The sequence below is a fragment of the Carcharhinus amblyrhynchos genome, chromosome 6, assembly GCF_965287045.1.
Source record: "Carcharhinus amblyrhynchos chromosome 6, sCarAmb.v2.hapA, whole genome shotgun sequence".
In the NCBI taxonomy this organism is placed as follows: Eukaryota; Metazoa; Chordata; class Chondrichthyes; order Carcharhiniformes; family Carcharhinidae; genus Carcharhinus; species Carcharhinus amblyrhynchos.
Genome location: NC_137329.1, coordinates 126,696,574 through 126,718,312, shown reverse-complemented (window position 1 = coordinate 126,718,312; position 21,739 = coordinate 126,696,574). Strand labels below are relative to the sequence as shown.

Below are 21,739 nucleotides of genomic sequence, written 5' to 3'. Positions count from 1 at the left end.
ATATCCAGCACATCCTCCTTATCAACTGTAATACTGTCTATTCTACTCCCCTGCAACCCAGTGTCCTCCTCAGCTATATTCTTGTCCCCCTGCGTGAGAAATATTGGTTCAATGCCTCTCCAATCTCTTCCGGTTCCACACATAACTTCCCTCTGCTGTCTATAACTGGCCCTAATCTTGCCTAACCAACTTCTATTCTTGACATACCCATAGAACGCCTTAGGATTCTCCTTAATCCTATCAGCCAGAGTCTTCTCATGTCCTCTTTTAGCCCTTCTTAACTCACTCTTCAACTCCCTCCTAGCCAATCTAAAGTTTTCTAGTGCACTACCCGAGCCCTCAAGTCTCATCCGAACATAAGCCTCCTTTTTCTTTTTAACCAACGAATCAACTTTTTTAGTGCACCACGGTTCCCTAGCCCTACCAATTCCTCCTTGCCTGACAGGGACATACCTATCACGGACTCGCAGTAGCTGCTCCTTGAAAAAGCTCCACATTTCGGACGTTCCCAGCCCCTGTAATCTCCTAGTCCAACCTATGCTTCCTAATTCTCTCCTAATGGCCTCATAATTACCCTTCCCCCAGCTAAAACTACCGGCCCGAGGTTCATGCCTATCCCTTTCCATCACTAAGGTGAACGTAACCGAATTGTGGTCACTATCACCGAAATGCACACCAACTTCCAAGTCTAGCACCTGGTCTGGCTCATTTCCCAGCACCAAATCCAATATAGCCTCACCTCTAGTTGGCCTATGTACATACTGACTCAAAAAACCCTCCTGCACGCTTTGTACAAAAACTGACCCCTCTAACGAGCTAGAGCTATAGCAATTCCAATCAATATTAGTAAAGTTAAAATCCCCCATAACAATTACCCTATTACTTTCACTCCTAACCAGGATCGTCTCCGCAATCCTTTCCTCAACCTCTCTAGAACTTTTAGGAGGTCTATAAAAGACTCCCAACAGGGTGACCTCTCCTCTCCTATTTCTAACCTCCGCCCATACTACCTCAACAGACAAGTCCTCATCAAACTTCCTCTCTGACACTGTGATACAATCCTTGACCAATAATGCTACCCCTCCCCCCCTTCTACCTCCTTCTCTACTTCAACTAAAGCATTTGAACCCCGGGACCTGCAACAACCATTCCTGACCCTGCTCTATCCATGTCTCTGAAATGGCCACAACATCAAAGTCCCAGGGTGTCGAAATTTGCTGATGACACCAAGGTTGGGGGAACGGCAAATTGTGCGGAGGGTGTGGAGAGTCTGCAGAAGGATCTAGATAGGCTGGCCGAATGGGCCAGGAAATGGCAAATGGAATTTAATGTTGGCAAGCGTGAGGTGGTCCACTTTGGTAGGAATAATGGTTGGAAGGACTATTACGTGGCGAAAAACTGCAGCAGGCGACGGTGCAGAGGGACCTCGGGGTCCTTGTGCATGAGTCGCAAAAACCCAGCTTGCAGGTGCAGCAGGTGGTCAGGAAGGCGAATGGGATGCTGGCCTTCATAGCGAGGGGGATTGAATATAAAAGTAGGGAGGTCTTGCTGCAGCTGTATAGGGCATTGGTGAGGCCGCAGCTGGAGTACTGTGTGCAGTTTTGGGCGCCGCACCTGCGCAAAGATATTTTGGCCTTGGAGGGAGTGCAGAGGAGGTTTACTAGGCTGATACCGGAGTTGAGGGGGTTGAGCTATGAGGAGAGGCTGAATAAACTAGGCTTGTACTCGTTGGAGTTTAGAAGAATGAGGGGAGATCTCATTGAGACGTATAAGATGATGAATGGGATGGATAGGATAGAGGTGGAGAGACTCTTCCCGCTCAAAAAAGACAGTAGGACTAGGGGGCACAGCCTCAAGATAAAGGGGGTGCGGTTTAGAACGGAGTTGAGGAGGAACTTCTTCATTCAAAGGGTGGTGAATCTCTGGAATTCTCTGCCCGTTGAAGTGGTGGAGGCTGCCTCGCTAAATATTTTTAAGACGCGGGTTGATGGGTTTTTGATAGGAGAGGGGATTAAGGGTTATGGGGAGAGGGCGGGAAAGTGGAATTGAGCCACGACAGATCAGCCATGATCTTATTGAATGGCGGGGCAGGCTCGAAGGGCTGGATGGCCTACTCCTGCTCCTATTTCTTATGTTCTTATGTTCTTTTTTTAGCAGTAACGTTAGAATTGCAATAATGCAATTTCCAAATCGGAAAGCTTGAGTAAACATTCTCCTATCATTAATTACAGAGATTCAACTAACTAATATTAATTATATTTATTCACATTACACAAACACAATATCTTTCATTTTACTGGCATGTTATAAATTCACTCTTAGAGACATTATTAATAGATATTCCTTTGATATCTTGTATTATTCTCAAACCATATAGTAAAACATTAGCTGTGAATTATCCTCATGTTGCATATTTAGAATTGATCAGACTTCTCAACTACAGGTATTTCATCTCTCTATCTCCTAAACTATTGATGAAACCTATAATTCCAAATTAAGTTAGACTTTTAAGGGGTGGTAGGTTTCCAGTTAAGAGATTCGCACGCGCAAACTAAATTGGATCACCCACTTTAAACTTTGCTCAGGAATAAACCCGTTTGTATGTTTCTGTAAATACTCCATTTCATTCTCTGCCAACTTGTCTCTCTGTTTGCTCAGTGTAACCAAACTGTTGTCTGTTCATTTCCCTGTCTGTCTGTGCAGTAGATTTGAGTCAAGTCCCAATAGCAGCAAGCAGCAAGCCCTGTGGGGGACCAGGAAACGGCTGAATGGCCATGTGATCTATCAGCACAGGTCCCGGTAAATTGCTGTGTGCTGCATGTACTGGAGCTTGTGCCTTGGATTGTTGTCTGCTCAGTCTAGGAGAAAGGGAATTCTTATTGGTTAACCTGTAGTTTCTTAACCACATTCAGAGTTGTGGGTTTACACAAAATGGAAAGATGTGATTTGCACGCGAAGATTCAAACTAACAACAACAGGTTTATTTCAGGTGCTCTTGCCTGTACAGAAACTAAAACAGCAGCCTGTGCAACACCCTAATGACATTGTCATCAAATCATGTGACCGGCTCTTAAAGCAATCTACAACTACTAAACTATATAACATCCCTTCCCCTTTACTTTGAGATCATAACAAAAAATTATTACCATCTTATACATAAGATCAATAATACTCTAGACACAGTACAGTGTATCATTAGTCATTATGCACAGTCAGAAGGAAATGGATCAGGAGGATGCCTATTCCTCTTTGGTTGTATTCAACATTTTGGAATTTGGCTGTTCCTGACCCTGGAATTATGATTTGGAATTTCTCTTTTTCTCTTGGAACTAATTCTGCATCAATGTGATATAGTAGCATAGACACAATGATCAGGCAGTTCAGATTCAACTAAGTCTTTTGTTGCAGTGTTCACGATACTAGCAAATAAAAATGTTATTTCTGGAGATGCTTCAGAGAAATCATTTTGAGATGACAACAACTGATCAGCATGGAGTCACCAAACTTGTTCATCTTCAGTTTGAAATGTGTAAGAAAATGGACCTGTTTTTGCTAAAACTATGGTACCCGTTTCTTGCTCGAGGCAGAATTACACACTAACACCCAATCCCCTGGTTGAAATGAGAGTTGTTTTGCCCTCAATTCTCATCCACCAACTTGCGATTGTTGTTGATGCTCCACTATCTCTTAAGTTTCTGGAGGAAATAACGAATCAAACATAGTTTTCAACTTTCTCTTTAAGAGGCGGATCTTTGGGGAGTCACATGAGCAGTGTTTCTATAAGATGACCGAAAGCTAACATGATAACAAAGCTCGGTCTCTTGAAGCCTTTAAAGAATAAACATAGCCCCCCCCTTCCTAACGTCTTCACCACTATTCCCTGGGCTGTCGCCTCCCCCCACCCCCCTCCCAACCCCACCATTCCCAGTGTCATTGTCCCATTCAAACATCTTTCTATTTTAATTCCATCTTGCATGCTACGGCAAATGCTCATCTAAATGCTTCTTAAATATTGTGAGGGTTCCCGCCTCTACCACCGTTTCAGGCAGTGAGTTCCAGATTCCCACCACCCTCTGGGTGGAAAGGATTTTTCTCAAATTCCCTTTAAATCACAGAATCCTACAGTGCAGAAGAAGCCCTTCAGCCCATCAAGTCAGCACCCAACGCGTGGAAGGCCCTGACCCTCCTACCCAATCCCACTTGCCAGCACTTGGCCCATAGCCCTGGATGTTATGATGTGCCAAGTGCTCATCCAGATATTTTTAAAGGATGTGAGGCATCCCACTTTCACCATCAGTGCATTCCGGACCCTCACCACCCTCTGGGCAAAATCAATTTTCCTCAAATCCCCCTAAATCTCCCACCCCTCACTTTTAACTTGTGTCCCCTCATAACTCACTGTTTAACTAAAGGGAACTGTTGCTCCCTGTCTACGCCCCTCATAATCTAGAACATGTCAATCAAGTTGTCCCTCACCTTAAATCTCTGCCCCCTAGATATTGATCCCTCTGCTCAGGGGAACAGTTCCTTCCTGTCTAGCCTATCTACATCTCGATGAGGTTCCCCCCTCAGCCTTCTCTGCTCTAAGAGAAACAACCCCAGCCTAACCAGCCTCTGTTGTAGCTCCATCCCAGGCAGCATCCTGGTGAACCTCCTCTGCACCCCCTCCTGTGCAATCACATCCTTCCTATAGTGTGACAATCAGTACTCTAGCTGTGGCCTCACCAGCGTTTTACCCAGCTCCATCATAACCTCCTTGCTCTTATATTCATTGCCTCGGCTAATAAAGGCCCATATGCATTTATAACCACCTTATCTATCCATCTTGCTGCCTTAAGGAACATGCACCCCAAGGTCTCTCAGACCCTCTGTACTTCCCAGCATCCAACCGTTCATTGTAAACCCCCTTGCCTTGTTAGTCCTCTACATTATCGTGTCGTCTGTGAACTCTTATCTTTATCATGTGGGACCTGGTCAAAAGGCTGACTGAAATCCGTATCGACTACTTCCCCACTCTCCCACCGTCCTGGGGAAAATGATCGGATTTGGGGATGGAGGTGTCTGACTTCTGTGCTGTCCGGATTCTGGATATGAGGAGTCGGCCCAAGTTGTGAGGCCCGAGGAGGGTGAGGGAGATCCTGTGGAGGATAATGTTCAGCCTCACTCCTGTTTCCGGTCTATGGGCTGGTTTCTGAGGGTGGAATGCGGGTTTCCCTGTTAAAGGCAGGGATATTGCTGGAGGACCCTGAGGCAGGAAGGATCTACTCCAGGAACGTACGATCAGTGAGGAAGTAGAAACCCGTTTACCTCAGCACTGACCCTGGGGAAGTGCTCCAAGTGATATTGCCGTCGTTAGTGATGTGACAGTGTCTGATTGCTTGTGGAGTTGTGGGAAACATTGAACTTTGATGCTTGGTGTGGGGCAGTTGGAAATGTTTTAGTGAATGGAGCTCACTTTGTGCAAGGTGCTGTTTTACACCTAATCCTTCCGCCTTGCCGCTCTCAGACAGTCTGGCTGATAAACTCCTTTGCTTCGACACTTTAGCATCTGCGAGTGTACGGAAACCGAGGCCGAGGCTATTGTGCACCTTAAGAGTGAGCTGCGGGAGAAGGAGTTGAAACTCACGGATATCCGGCTGGAAGCGCTTAGCTCCGCCCACCATCTTGACCAGATCCGGGAAGCGATGAACAGGATGCAGGTAAATCCCCCAAATTAGACACCTCTCGGGACCTCAGCAAATGTTTCAGCGCCAACGCGCGCGCGATCTTCAGCCAGCACGCTCTGTCCGTGAGATCAGCAGCGAGGGGCGTAAGATCCAGTAACACCCGCGAGTAGCCAATCTCGCCAGTGAGAGCCCGATTCCCGACTCCCCCCACCCGTCACTGGAGACATCATCAGGTTCAGGGCAAGAACCTGATCTAACAAATTTAGACATAATTAAACAGCGCCCCACTAACTCCCCGCCTCTCCAGATCCCTCCCCCCCAATTAAACTTCCATATCTCACATCGAAGGATTTTCCAACAGATTGGCCTTGACATGAACCTATCAACGGGATCCACACTGGAGTGCAAAGGTCAGTATAGCCCTGGGGGGAGAGAGCCGTAGTCAGCCACTGTCCCCCCCCAGTACTGCTCCCTAACACTGTGCCCCTCTGACACTGCACCCGTGGCACTGCCCCTCCGATACTGCCCTCAGATATTGGGGGGTGTGGGAGGTACATTCTTCTTCAGTGGGTCGAGGTTCCCTTTAAAATTGTTCTCTGATCTCAGTGGAGCCGGGACCCGGCACTAAGAGACCCCCCACCCCACCACCCACCACCCATCGCTAGGGTAATGACACAAACACCTACTCTTTCTTAAAGGGACAAAATCTGGAGAGAAAACCGGCCAATGGAATTGGAGAGTTCCACAGCAGCTTTCTCACCAGAACAAACACATTCTGGTAAGATTCCACCCTGTGAGGGAGTTTGTGAGATGTAGTCACCCAGTGTAATATAAAAACATTGGAGCCAGTGTGCACACAGTAAGATCCCACAAGTTGGGCCAATGGGCCTGTCTCCGTGCTGTAAACCTCTAATATTTTTGTGATGTTGATTGAGAGATGGGTTACTATTGGCCAGAGCTCCAGGGGGTGTAACCCTGAGCTTCTTCCAATAGCAATCCTGGGATCTGTTACATTCACCCAGAAGAGCAGACACACTGAGAGTTTCACTGGCTGGTAATTATCTCAGACTTATCTCTGCTCGATCGCAGAACGAGATTGAACTTCTCAAAGCCGAAAATGACCGTTTGAAATCGGAGACCGGAAGTAGCAGTGGAGCAGCGCGCACCCAATCCCAATCTTCAACCTCATCTTCCTCATCCTCATCCCGACAGTCTCTGGGACTTTCCCTGCACAATCTCAATGTCGCGGGAGCAACAACAACAGGTAAGCAGGTAACTGAAAGACATTCAATTACCGGATGTAAAGAACATGTTCACAAGATTGAATTCACACTGTGAGACTGTCCGCAGGAGTATGTATCATCGATCAGCCTGAGAGTGTGGGAGGGAGACGGGGGTAAAGGGGTCAGGTTTTCAACAAGGTGGATGATGGAGTTGGTTTGTTGGAGACAGGATGTGGTGGACAGCCATCCACTCTCATATCTGGCTGGACCACATAACATCTGTTCTCAAACCTGCACACTGTTCCAGGGTCACATTGTGCAGCAAAGATAACCTCCCCCCTCCCCTCCTTCCTAACTCTACTGCAATCCATCTGCTTGAGTCCCCGTTCCTGTCTCCATCAGTTCCACCTCCAACAACAAGTCCAGGAATCTCATTGACATCTTTGTCATTAAGATTGGGACAATCCAATCAGTTATCTCTGCTATTCCCCCTCTTTCACTTACCCAACAGGCCTCTCTATCTCAGAGCTTTCTCCCTGCTGTAGTCCTGTTTTGCAGCTCTGTCTCTTTCCTTTTCTATCTCCCTAATGCCCTCACCAAGCTTTGCTTGTCCATGTGACCCCTCCCAGCATGACAGTTAGAAAAGCCCAACAACGCTTCTCCTTTCTCAGAAGACTAAGAAAATTCAGTATGTCCGCTACAACTCTCACCAACTTTTACATTACAGCATAGAAAGCATTCTTTCTGGTTGTATCACAGCTTGGTATGGTTCCTGCTCTGCCCAAGATTGTAAGAAACCGCATAGGGTTGTGAATGTAGCCCAATCCATCACACAAACCAGCCTCCCATCCATTGACTCTGTCTACACTTCCCACTGCCTTGGCAAAGCAGCCAGCATAATTCAGGACCCCACACACCCCGGACATTCTCTCTTCCACCTTCCATCAGGAAAAAAATACAGAAGTTTGAGGCCATGTACCAACTGACTCAAGAACAGTTTCTTCCCTGCTGCTGTCAGATCCTAGCTTGTATTAAGTTGATCTTTCTCTACACCCTAACAATGACCGTAACACTACATTCTACACTCTCTCATTTCCTTCTCTCTGAATGGTATGCTTTCAGTAAGAATAGGGAAGGTGGTAAAAGAGGTGGAGGAGTAGCATTGTTAACCAAGGATAGTTTAACGGCTGCTGAAAGGCATTTCGAGGGTGATCTGCCTACTGAGGTAATATGGGCTGAAGTTAGAAATAGGAAAGGATCGGTCACGTTGTTAGGAGTTTTCTATAGGCCCCAAATAGTAATAGAGATGTGGAGGAGGAAATGGCAAAGCAGATTATGGATAGATGTGGAGGTCACAGGGTAGTTATCATGGGTGATTTTAACTTTCCAAATATTGATTGGAACCTTTATAGGTCGAATAGTTCAGATGGGGCACTTTTTGTACAGTGTGAGCAGGAGGGTTTCCTGATACAACATGTGGATAAGCCACAAGAGGTGCGGCCACATTGGACTTGGTACTGGGTAATGAACCGGGCCAAGTGTTAGATTTGTTTGTGGGGGAGCACTTTGGAGATAGTGACCACAATTCGGTGTCCTGCATTATTACAATGCAGAGGGATAGGGCCACATGGCAGGGCAGGGGAATTATGATATGATTAGGCAAGAATTGGGGAGCGTAAGATGGGAACAGAAACTGTCAGGGAAAGGCACCAATGAAAAGTGGAGCTTGTTCAAGGAATAAATACTGCGTGTCCTTGAGAGGTACGTCCCTGTCAGGCAGGGAGGAAATGGCCGAGCGAGGGTTCACAAAGGAGGTTGAATGTCTTGTCAAGAGGGAAAAGGAAGTGTATGTAAGGATGAGAAAACAAGGTTCAGTTGGGTTGCTTGAGGGTTACAAGGTAGCTAGGGATGAGTTAAAGAAAGGGCTTCGAAAGCTAGGAGGGGGCATGAGAAGTCCTTGTCAGGTCGGATAAAGGAAAACCCCAAGGCTTTTTACTCTTATGTGAGAAATAAAAGAATGACCAGGGTGAGGTTAGGGCCAGTCGAGGATAGTAGTGGGAACTTGTGCATCGAGTCAGAAGAGATAGGAGAGGTGTTGAATGAATACTTTTCTTCAGTGTTCACTAAGGAGAGGGGCCATGTTTTTGAGGATGAGAGTGTGATACAGGCTGATAGGATGGAGGAGGTAGATGTTCTGAGGGAAGATGCATTTGTAATTTTGAAAAACCTGAGAGTCAGTAAGTCCCCTGGGCCAGATGGGATACATCCTAGAATACTTTGGGAGGCAAGGGATGAGATTGCGAAACCTTTAGTTTTGATCTTTGGGTCCTCACTGTCCATGGGGATAGTCATGATGTGGTTGAGAAAGATTGTGGAATTACTATCAAATAAACTGGTTGGACTTAAACCTGGTGTTGTGAGACATCTTACATGGGGATTGTGCCAGAGGACTGGAGAGTGGCGAATTTTATTCCTCTCTTCAAGAAAGGAAATAGGAATGACCCTGGTAATTACAGACCAGTTAGTCTTAATTCAATGATCGGTAAGTTAATGGAAAGGGTCCTGAGGGATAGGATTTATGACCATTTGGAAAGATACAGTTTAATCCGGGATAGTCAGCATGGTTTCGTGAGGGGTAAGTCCTGCCTCACAAATTTGATTAAATTCTTTGAGGAGGTAACTAAGTGTGTGGACAAAGGTAGAGCAGTTGATGTCGTATACGTGGATTTTAATAAGGCGTTTGATAAGGTTCCCCATGGTAGGCTCATGAAGAAAGTAAGGAGGTGTGGGATAGAAGGAAATTTGGCTGATTGGATAAGTAACTGGCTATATCATAGAAGACTGAGGGTGATGGTGGAGGGAAAATTTTCAGACTGGAGGCCAGTTACCAGCGGTGTACCACAGGGATCAGTGCTGGGTCCTCTGCTATTTGTGATTTTTATCAATGACTTGGAAGAGGGGGCTGAAGGGTGGGTTAGTAAATTTGCTGATGACACCAAAATTGGTGGATGAGATGGAGGGCTGTTGTAGGCTGCAAAGAGACATTGATAGGATGCAGAGCTGGGCCAAAATGTGGCAGATAGAGTTTAACCCTGATAAATGCGAGGTGATTCATTTTGGTAGGACAAACTTGAATGCGGATTATAGGGTCAACGGCAGGATTCTGAGGAATGTGTAGGAACAGAGAGATCTTGGGATTCATATCCACAGATCTCTGAAGGTTGCCACTCAAGTGAATAGAGCCTTGAAGAAGGTGTATAGTATGTTAGCGTTTACTAACAGGGGGTGTGTGATTAAGAGCCGTGGGGTTATGCTGCAACTATACAGGACCTTGGTGAGACCACATTTGGAATATTGTGTGCAGTTCTGGTCACCTCACTATAAGAAAGATGTGGAAGCATTGGAGAGAGTGCAGAGGAGATTTACCAGTATGCTGCCTGGTTTGGAGGGTAGGTCTTATGAGGAAAGGTTGAGGGAGCTGGGGCTTTTCTCTTTAGAGCAGAGGAGGATGAGAGGCAACTTAATAGAGGTTTATAAGATGATGAGAGGGATTGATAGAGTGGAGGTGCAGTGACTATTTCCTTGGCTGGATGTAACTATTACTGCGGGGCATAACTATAAGGTCCATGGTGGGAGATAGAGGAGGGATGTCCGAGGTATATTCTTTACTCAGAGAGTGGTTGGGGTGTGGAATGCACTGCCTGCTGTGATAGTGGAGTCGGACACTTTAGGAACTTTCAAGTGGTTATTGGATAGGCACATGGAGCGCTCCAGAATGATAGAGAGTGGGATAGCTTGATCTTGGGTTCAGACATAGCTCGGCACAACATTGAGGGACAAAGGGCCTGTACTGTGCTGTACTGTTCTATGTTCTATGTCTGTATAGCGCACAAGAAACAATACTTTTCACTGTATGTTGATACATGTGACAATAATAAATCAAATCAAAGAGGAAGAGAAACCATTGCGAGTGACTATAATTAGGTGGATAAGAATGGAAGCAGCGGAGCCCGGCTGGGCGACAGTACTGAGGGGCTGGAGGAGGCAGGGCTCCCCCCGTTACCCCCGTGCTCACTGACCGATACTGGCTCCTGGTCACGCCGCCCACTCTCTGACGGTTTATAAAGACCTCCGTTTTCAGCAAAACAAAGTGTATATTTTTCCGCTCCCAGATATCTTGCCCGATGACGGTTCTGATGCCTCCTATCGTAAAGAGGGCTGCAGTGTGAGAATTATGATATGTCTGAACAAACAGCTGAAAAGAACAAAGGTACTGGGAAGGGGGGCGGTGGGGGGGGAGGTGGTATGGGGGTGTTTAGGGGAGGGAGAGGGGTGTGGGGGATTAGGAGAGGGGGAAGGGGGCGTGTGAGAGTGGGGTATGGGAGGGGGCATTGGGGGACTGGGTGTGGGCGAGATGGGGAGGGGTGTGTGGGTGGTTGGGGAGGGGGAGGGGGTGTGTGGGGTGGTTGGGGAAGTGGGAGTGGCTGTGGGGGTGTTGGGAGAGGAGGTGTGGGGGGTGGAGAGGGGTTTGGGGGATTGGGGGACAGGGAGGAGGTGGGGCGTTTGGGACAGGTGGAGTTGGGGGGGTTTGGGGAAGGAGGGGTGGGAGGCTGGGGGTGGTGTGGGGGGTTTGAGGGAGGGGTGTGTGGGGGGCTTGGAGGAGGCAGGTGTGGGGGGTTTGGGGGAGAGGCATGTGGGGGGTTTGGGGCCGGGGTGTGTGGGGGTGTTGGAGAGGGTGTGGAGGGGTTGGGGAGGGGTTGGCGAGGAGGGTGTGGGGGGCGGGGTGTTGGTGGACCGGGGGGTGTGGTGAGGTTGGGGGAGGGGTGTGTGGGGGTGTTGGAGAGGGTGTGGAGGGGTTGGCGAGGAGGGTGTGGGGGCAGGGCGGGGTTGGGGGAGGGGGGGATGTGGCGGGGTTGGGGGAGGATGGTATGGGGGGGTGGTTGGGAGAGGGGGAGGGGGTGTGGGGGATTGCGGCAGGGGGTGTGGGAGGTTCATCACTGTCCTGAATTTCATTGCTTTGTTAACACCGCAGTGCTGGTTCTTTCAGGATGAGAAGTCTGCTCAGTATCTGATCGGCTCATTAGGCGTCAGTGGGAAGACGAGGTGGGATGTTCTGGATGGCGTTATCCGTCGATTGTTTAAGGTAGGAGCTCGTACAGGCGGGGAAAAGTCTCTCTGCTCAACTTTCTTTCATTCCTCTCACACAAACTTTACGAAATCACATCAAAGACTCGGGCCGCTGTGCCAGAGGAATCGTCAGTGAGTGAGACCGAGATCAGAGTCCGGATTCTCCCACTCAGCGCTCCCTCCGCAGTCAGACCCAAAGTCACAATTCGTTCCTCGTTCCAATGAAGGGTTAAAGATAGACACGAGGAATTTGGGGACACAACCCTCCACTTTCCCTGCCCATTAAAAACAGCTGATGGAAAACTCTGCAGGGAGGGGGATCCCAATGCGTTCCCCAAACTGAACACAGCGGTGCGACGGGAACATGTCTGAAGTGAGCTTCCTGCTGTTAATTTGGGTTGACGTGTGTATATGGGAATGAAATCTGTCAGATTGTGGGAAAAGCCAGTTGGTTCACTGATGTCCCACTGAACGCAGACTGATCTCTGCCCCAGTATATGGCTCCTGTACACAGTGTGTGGTTAACTGTTCAGGGCCTAACAAGCCACTCTGTTATTGGACAAGCTCTGTCTGAGGAGAATGCACGTTCTTGAGTCGGGGGTGGACTCAATGGTGATCTTGCCAGGAATCCCCACGTGGCACAGTGGTTAGCACGGCTGCCTCACAGGGACTCGGGTTCAATTCTGGCCTCGGGTCACTATCTGTGTGGAGTTTGCACATTCTCCCCATGTCTGCGTGGGTTTCCTCTAGGTGCTCCTGTTTCATCCCACACTCCCAAGATGTGCAGATTAGGTGGATTGGGCTTGATAAGTGTGTGGGGTTATGGGGACAGGGTGGAGGCGAGGTTGCTGGGTGGAATGCTCTTTGGGAGAGTCAGTACAGCCTCAATGGGCCAAATGGCCTCCCCCTACACTGTAGGTTTCTATGGCTCAAGAGTTGATTTATTATTATCACGTGTTAGTGAAAGGTATTGTTTCTTGCACATTATACAGACAAAGCATACCATTCATAAAGAAGGAAAGAAGAGAGTGCAGAATGTAGTGTTACAGTCATAGGGTGTAGAGAATGATCAGCTTAATGCAAAGTAGGTCCATTCAAAAGTCTGACAGCAGCAGGGAAGAAGCTGTTCTTGAGTCGGTTGGTACGTGACCTCAGACTTTTGTATCTTTTTCCCAAAGGAAGAAGGTGAAAAAGAGAATGTGTGGGGTCCTTGATTATGCCGGCTGCTTTGTCGAGGCAGTGGGAAGTGTAGACAGAATCAATGGATGGGAGGCTGGTTTGTGTGATGGGTTGGGCCACATTCACGACATTTTGTAGTTCCTTGTGATCTTCAGCGGAGCAAGAGCCCAGACCGAGCTGTGATACAACCAGAAAGAATGCTTTCTATGGGGCATCTGTGAACGTTGGTGAGAGTCGTAGCAGACATGCCAAATTTCCTTAGTAATCTGAGAAAGTAAAGGCTTTCTTAACTGTAGTGTCGGCATGGGGGAGACCAGGACAGGTTGTTGGTGATCTGGACACCTAAAAACATGAAGCTCTTGACCCTTTCTAATACATTCCCATTGATGTAGACAGGGGCATGTCCTCCTTTACACTTCCTGAAGTTGATGACAATCTTCTTTATTTTGTTGACATTGAGGAAGAGATTATTGTCATTGCACCAGTTCACCAGATTCTCTATCTCATTCCTATTCTGTGTCTTGTCATTGTTTGAGATCTGTCCCACTACTGTGGTGTTGTCGGCAAACTTAAAAATCGACGTGGAGGGGAATTTGGAGACACAGTCATAGGTGTATAAGGATTATAGTAGGGGGCTGAGAACACAGCCTTGTGGGTCACCGGTGTCGAGGATGATTGTGGGGGAGATGTTGTTGCCGATCCTTACTGATTGTGGCCTGAGAGTTAGGAAGTTCAGGATCCAGTCACGGAGGGAGGAGCCGAGGTCCAGGCCACAGAGTTTGGAGATGAGTTTCATGGGAATAATGGTGTTGAAGGCTGAGCTGTAGTCAATAAATAGGAGTCTGACATTGATAAATAGGTGTCCTTGTTATCTCGGTGTTTCAGGATTGAGTGCAGGGCCAAGGAGATGACGTCTGTTGTGGACCTGTTGCGGCAGTAGGCAAACTGTCATGGATCCAGGTAGTCCAGGAGGCTGGAAATTGATTTGTGACATGACGAACCTTTTGAAGGACTTCATAATGATGGATGTCAGAGCCACCGGCCAATAGTCTTTAAGACATGCTGCTTGGTTTTTCTTAGGTATCGGAATGATGGTCATCTTCTTGAAGCAGATAGGGAGCTCAGGTTGTTGTAAAGAGAGCTTGAAGATGTCTGTGAATAACCCTGCCAGCTGATCCACGCAGGATCTGAGTGCACACCTGGGTATCCAGTTGCTTTCCATGCATTGACCTTCGAGAAAGCTGCCCTGACACCTGTAATGGTGACCCCAGATACAGGTTCATCCAGGGTTTCCAGGGTGGAGGGCATTCTCTCGCTGACCTCTTGCTCAAAACAGGCGTAGAATACATTGAGCTCATCAGGGAGGGGTGCATTGGAGCTGGTGATTTTACACGCCTTCACCTTGTAGCCTGTTATGTCTTGCAGACCTTGCCATAGTTGATGGGGTTTGGTGTGGCTAGCCTGTTCTCTAGCTTGGTCTGATACTGACTTTTGGCATCTTTGATGGATCTCCGTAGATCATACCTGGATTTCTTGTATAGGTCAGTGACGCCTGACTTGAACGCCTCAGACCTGGACTTCAGCAAGCAGTGGATATCCCTGTTCATCCATGGTTTCCAGTTTTGACACAGAGTCTTCTACACACTTACTAATGAAGTCAGTTACTGTAGCGGTGTACTCGTTCAGGCTGGTCGCAGAGTTTTTAAATACTGATGAGTCCACTAACTCCAAGCAGCCCCGTAGGAGATCATCCAATTCCTCAGACCAACATTGCACAACTTTCTTTGATGGAGTCTCCTGTTTCAGCTTTTGCTTGTAAGCCGGGAGCAGGAGCACAGCCTGGTCTGATTTTCCAAAGTGTGGGCTTACGATAGAGTGGTAGGCATGTTTGATGCTTGTGTAGCAGTGGTCTAGGATGTCTGGGCCTCTGGTGGAACAGGAGACGTCTTGGTGGCAACTTGAGTTTGGCCTGGTTGCAGTCCCCAGCCATGATGAACAAGGCCTCGGGATGTTTCATCTCAAGGTTATTTGTAGTGGTGTATATTCCATCCAGCGCAATCTTCACATCCACCTGGGGTGGGATATAAACTGCCATCAGGATAACGGAGGTGAACTGCCGTGGAAGGTAGCAAGGCCGGCATTTTAGCACCAGGTATTCTGGGTCCGGGGAGCAGAAACTTACCAGGGCTGCTGTGTCTAGGCACTACGAAGTGTTGGTTAGGAGGCAGATCCCATCTCCCTTAGCCTTGCCTGAGGCCGCTGTATGGTCCTTTTGATGGATTGAGAAGCAATGGTAGGGCAGTATCCGGTGAAGCAGGAGTGAGCCATGTCCCTGTGAAACAGAGTACACAGCAGTCCCTCAGTACTCTTTGAAACTGAGTCCGGGTCTAAGTTCATCTAGCTTGTTTTCCAGAAATTGGACATTCATAAGCAGTAAGCTATGGTCCTTGGGACCAGATTATTTCACTCTCACCTGTAGATTTGCACTTCCTAGAGTGTCTGCCTCTTTTCGAGCCTCAGTGAGAGTGGTTTGCAATGTTAAGGATATAGGTGTATCCAATGAAATTCTTCTCTCTGGTTAAGGAGTAAGATTGTTAAATGTACAGACACATCTGTAACTGTTCTCTCTGCGTTTGGATAAACAGGAGTATGTTTTCCGTTTGGACCCAGCCACCAGCCTCGGGATGTCCTCGGACAGTATTCTCAGCTACAATATTGGTGACATTATGAGAGCCGGCAACCTGGAGCTGCCCGAACTGCTGCCCTGTGGATACCTTGTTGGTGAAAACAACGTTATTACTGTGAATCTGAAAGGTATGTTACTCTTATCGGCCAGTGGTGATTATGAATTGGGATGGAGTTCATTAAGTAAAGAAAAACTTGCATTTCTATCACAATCTCAGCCATTCCCAAAATACTGCTCACCAATCAAGGACAGTATCTCATGATGACACCCAACCCAATCCAGGGCAGTATCTCACCATGGCACCCAATCCAATCCAGGGCAGTATCTCACCATGGCACCCAATCCAATCCAGGGCAGTATCTCACCATGGCACCCAATCCAATCCAGGGCAGTATCTCACCATGGCACCCAATCCAATCCAGGGCAGTATCTCACCATGGCACCCAATCCAATCCAGGGCAGTATCTCACCATGGCACCCAACCCAATCCAGGGCAGTATCTCACCATGGCACCCAATCCAATCCAGGGCAGTATCTCACCATGGCACCCAATCCAATCCAGGGCAGGATGTCACCATGGCACCCAATCCAATCCAGGGCAGTATGTCACCATGGCACCCAATCCAATCCAGGGCAGTATCTCACCATGGCACCCAATCCAATCCAGGGCAGTATCTCACCATGGCACCCAACCCAATCCAGGGCAGTATCTCACAATGGCACCCAATCCAACCCAGGGCAGTATCTCACCATGGCACCCAATCCAATCCAGGGCAGTATCTCACCATGGCACCTAAATACCACTGATCCCCTTACCTACCTACCCATTCACCCAGGCAATCACATACCAACACACTGAAAAACTGCTTAACTTACCGGAACGCAGCAGTTAGTGATATAAAAAAGGGGTGTGATGATGATCCAATATTAGGAGGAGGCAGCATCCACATTCCCAAAGGACCTGGGATCGGAAGTCCTAGCCGGAAATGTGGATCTCCAGCGTGGTGAAGCAAAGTGAGAAGAGAGTGTGATCCGACAGTGATTACTGCTCCTGGGAAGCATCAGACTCATCGGGTGTACTGCTGCCACCACTGCTGAACTGTAGAAAATGTGGCAGCCAACTGGTGCATAGCAAGATCCCCCTAACAACAGTAAATGGCAAAGCTGCCATAGAACTAGATGACCTTTGAAGGGGAGAGCTGACTGGTGGTGATTTAGCCGGAGGGTCACCACACCTCAGGTGAGGGGCAAGGTCGAGAAGTCAGGGCCTTCATGAATAACCCGGTGCGGGAATCAAACCTATGCTGTTGGCATTGACCTGGGTCACTATCCAGCCAACTGAGCAAATAACAAGAAAATATCCCAAATGTAGAACAACATTTGACACTGGGCCACATAACAAGATATTAGAAGAGGGGACCAAAATCTTGGTCAAAGAGATGAAGAGTTTTATGGAGGGAGTTTGATATCGGTGACCCCAGACAGCTGAAGGCATGGCCACCCCTGGTAGAGCAATAAAGATCAAGAATTCTCAGGAGGCCAGAGTTTGAGGAGCACAGAGATCAGAGGATTGTGAGCCTGGAGTAGAGTTTAGAGACAGTGAGGAATGGAGGGAATTGGAAACAATGATGAGAATTTAAAAAGTGAGTCATTGTTTAAGTGAGAGACAGTGGCTTATTGAGCACAGGGTGATCGTGAACAGAATTCGCTCTGAGTTGGGACATGAGTAGCAGAATCCTGAATGGCTTCAAGTTTAACAAATGGTAGAACAAGGAGGATTGATAAAGAATGTGTTGGAATAATCAAGTTATGATCGAATCTTAGATTAATCTCAGTCTAAGCGTCTTTGTTCCATTTTCAGGTGTGGCAGAGAATAGTGTGGACAGCTTGGTGTTTGAGACATTGATTCCAAAACCCCTGATGCATCGTTACCTCAACATTCTGCTGGAACATCGAAGGATCATTCTGTCTGGGCCCAGTGGCACTGGAAAAACCTACCTGGCCAATAGACTTGCCGAATTCCTGGTGAACCGGTCCGGACGTGAAGTTGCTGACGGGTCAATAGCCACGTTTAACGTGGACCACAAGTCGAGCAAGGTGAGGATGAAATTGGACAGCAAAGTGACAATGGGGGGGGCAGTTTAGAACGGAGTTGAGGAGGAACTTCTTCACTCAAAGGGTGGTGAATCTCTGGAATTCTCTGCCCGTTGAAGTGGTGGAGGCTGCCTCGCTAAATATTTTTAAGACGCGGGTTGATAGGTTTTTGGTAGGCAAGGGGATTAAGGGTTATGGGGAGAAAGCGGGAAAGTGGAACTGAGCCACTTCAGATCAGCCATGATCTTATTGAATGGCGGGGCAGGCTCGAAGGGCTAGATGGCCTACTCCTGCTCCTATTTCTTATGTTCTTATGTTCAATTCCAACGGATCAGTTCCTGCTCTGCAAGGCTCAGTCCCGGGACTGAGTGCCAGTCTGTCCCGAGTGCTGGTCCGTCCTGAACTCCACGGGACTGCTGTAACCAGTACCACACATTGGCCTCAGCACCTTTCTGATACGTAACTGGAAGTTAGCTGGGAATGTCGTGGTTATTCCATGAGACTAGCACTCCAGTTTGGTGAGTTCAATCCCACCAAGCAGCGTTTGAAATTGAATTCAATTAATCTCAGAATTTGTAGATCACTGACAGGAAAATACTGGTGAGGGAAAGCTGCTGGATTGTAATGAAAGGTGTGTGGATTGGCCTTGCTAAATTGCTGCTTAGTGTCATTGTGAGGTTAACAGGAATAGGGCCTGGGTGGGATTGTGGTCGGTGCAGACTCGATGGGCTGAATGGACTCCTTCTGCACTGTAGGGAATCTAAGATTGTATGAAAGCCTGGTTGAGCCATTGTCTCCTGTCTGGCCTACATGTGACTCCAGTCTCTCTATCTTCACCACTCGTACAATAGTGAGATGTCCAAAAATACTTTGCAGTATCAACCAAACTTTATCATTGAAGTGATAATGGGCTAGGTGCCCAAAGATCTGGGCAGAGAGAAGGTTTTAAGATGCACCTGAAATGAATAAAGCGAGAGCGAGCCCCAGGGAGATTTGAATACTGAATTCCAGAGATTCGGGTCTGGGTAGTTAAAGGCACAGCAGTCAGTAATGGAACAATTAACATTGGGGATGTACGCAGAGCCAGAACTGGAGGAGTGCAGATACCTCGGAGAGTTGTGAGGCTGGAGGAGATTCCCTGAGAAGGGGAGAATTGAGGCCACAGAGGGATTTTAACAGCATGATGAAATGTAGCTGCAGTGAGCAGGATATTTAGCCCTGCCGGCATTCCCTGCATCCTGAGAAAAAGAACATTGACCAAGCACCGTGTAACTGGTCACTTGTGAGTAACTCCCAGTCGTTTACATGTGGATCTTGGATGAGGAAAGTATTGACCCCTGTCAATGTTCATAGATCATGATGAACTCTTGAGGACTGTCATGCACAGAATGTTAGCCCCAGTAAGAGGTCTCAACTCTTTGGAAAGGAGGAGAATCAACAGAGTAATGTTAGCAAGGCTAAAAAAAAGTCAGAAAATGTGGTAGAATGTCTGTAACAAAACTGTCTTCTTTTAACATTTGAAGGAATTACGGCAATACCTCTCAAACCTGGCTGATCAGTGCAGTACTGCAGATAACCGATCGGAGCTTCCTTTAGTGATAATCCTGGATAACCTCCATCATGTTGCTTCATTGAGTGACATCTTCAATGGATTCCTCAATTGTAGATACCACAAATGGTAAGTTCTAGTTCACTGAGAAAGAAAGAAAGCCTTTCAAGTACATATCACATCATCAGAAACATCCCAATATCACTTTCCAGCTAATTAAGCACTCTCTGAGATGTAGTTGGTGTTGGCCAGCTAATTGTTGCACAGTGAGATCCCACGGACAGAATTGCCAATACGAGCAGAGAATCTGTTTTTTTAACAATGTTAATTGAAGAATAAATATTGGCCAGGAGAGAAGTCCCTGATTGTTTTCTGAAATATGCCAAGAGATCTTTTACCGTCACCTAGGAGAGCATTAATGGGTTCAGTTTAATGTCTCATCTAAAAGTTTGCATTTTATCACCACTTTGTGTTGTGTCAAGGATGGAGGGGGTGGGGGGGGGGGAGGGGGTTGTGGGGGGAGTTCCTCCCCATTGATTTGAAACAGTCGTTTCTGTGTGACAGGATTAATCTGTGTTTTTTTTAACTTCTGCAGTCCTTATGTTATTGGAACAATGAACCAAGCTGTCTCTTCATCTGCTAACTTGGAGCTACACCACAACTTCAGGTACCTGCTAATGTCAAACACTTCTAATCATTGTCACCTTACTCCTCGATCTCCCATCACGTCTCCTGCAAGATCTCCCCCCTTTCTCATTGAATGAACCCATTGAGTGACATCAGGAAAGAGTGAGGTCTTCGCTGAGGACTAACCATTCTCACCCTGGAAGCAGCGAACCCCTCTCTACACAACATCCAGTGGAGACTCTGACTCAAAATTCCATATCGACATCCAGAGGGATAGGCACATTGATGTAGGTGACAGCCTCCTCCCATCCCTGCTCCCTGGGTGCTGGGAGCCTATGAAACATTCTGTACAGGGCTAATTCCTTTATCAGCTGATATCACATTAGATACAGCCTCGGTGAGTCTCCCATGAATGAGCAGACATTGTCTTCCAAAGAGACAATGAAAAGATAGGAAGACAACGACAGAATGTGGTGCCAAACCTCTCTGTTGTAGAACAGAAATAAAAGGGCTTAGGAAAGCTAGGAGGAGGCATGAGAAGTCCTTGGTGGGTCGGATAAAAGAAAACCCCAAGGCTTTTTACTCTTATGTGAGAAATAAAAGAATGACCAGGGTGAGGTTAGGGCCAGTCGAGGATAGTCGTGGGAACTTGTGCATGGAGTCAGAAGAGATAGGTGAGGCATTGAATGAATACTTTTCTTCAGTGTTCACTAAGGAGAGGGGTCATGTTTTTGAGGATGAGACTGTGATACAGGCTGATAGGATGGAGGAGGTAGATGTTCTGAGGGAAGATATATTAGCAATTTTGAAAAAACTGAGGGTTGATAAGTCCCCTGGGCCAGATGGGATATATCCTAGGATTTTTGGGAGACAAAGGTTGAGATTGCAGAGCCTTTGGCTCTGATCTTTGGGTCCTTACTGTCCATGGGGATTGTGCCAGAGGACTGGAGAGTGGCGAATGTTGCTCCTCTGCTCAAGAAAGGAAATAAGAATGACCCTGGTAATTACAGGCCAGTTAGTCTTACTTCACTGGTCGGTAAGTTAATGGAAAAGGTCCTGAGAGATAGGATTTATGACCATTTGGAAAGATGCAGTTGAATCCAGGATAGTCAGCACGGTTTCGTGAGGGGTAAGTCCTGCCTCACAAATTTGATTGAATTCTTTGAGGAGGTAACTAAGTGTGTAGATGAAGGTAGAGCAGTTGATGTCGTATACGTGGATTTTAGTAACGAGTTTGATAAGGTTCCCCATGGTCGGCTCATGAAGAAAGTAAGGAGCTGTGGGATAGAGGGAAATTTGGCCAATTGGATAAGTAAGTGGCTATCTCATAGAAGACAAAGGGTGGTGGTGGATGGAAAATTTTCAGACTGGAGACTAGTTACCAGCGGTGTACCACAGGGATCAGTGCTGGGTTTCTGCTATTTGTGATGAGAGGGATAGATAGAGTGAACACGCAGAGACTATTTCCTCGGGTGGATGTAGCTGTTACTAGAGGGCATAACTATAAGGTTCATGGTGGGAGATATAGGATGGATGTCTGAGGTAGATTCTTTACGATGTGGAGATGCCAGTGTTGGACTGGGGTAAA

General features: G+C 47.4%; 1 protein-coding gene across 2 annotated transcripts in view; it reads left to right on the top strand.

The window, feature by feature from the left end:
* The window catches only part of nav3 (neuron navigator 3), a 360,827-nt gene that overhangs the window by 327,418 nt on the left and 11,670 nt on the right, over positions 1-21,739 (top strand). For both annotated transcript variants that reach the window (XM_080191445.1, XM_080191444.1), the window contains exons 28-36: positions 2,704-2,799; positions 5,546-5,699; positions 6,756-6,930; positions 11,062-11,159; positions 11,937-12,032; positions 15,841-16,009; positions 17,743-17,978; positions 19,499-19,653; positions 20,120-20,191. In XM_080191445.1, coding sequence (XP_080047571.1) covers positions 2,704-2,799; positions 5,546-5,699; positions 6,756-6,930; positions 11,062-11,159; positions 11,937-12,032; positions 15,841-16,009; positions 17,743-17,978; positions 19,499-19,653; positions 20,120-20,191 — 1,251 coding nt within the window. The remainder of the gene's footprint in view (positions 1-2,703; positions 2,800-5,545; positions 5,700-6,755; positions 6,931-11,061; positions 11,160-11,936; positions 12,033-15,840; positions 16,010-17,742; positions 17,979-19,498; positions 19,654-20,119; positions 20,192-21,739) is intronic.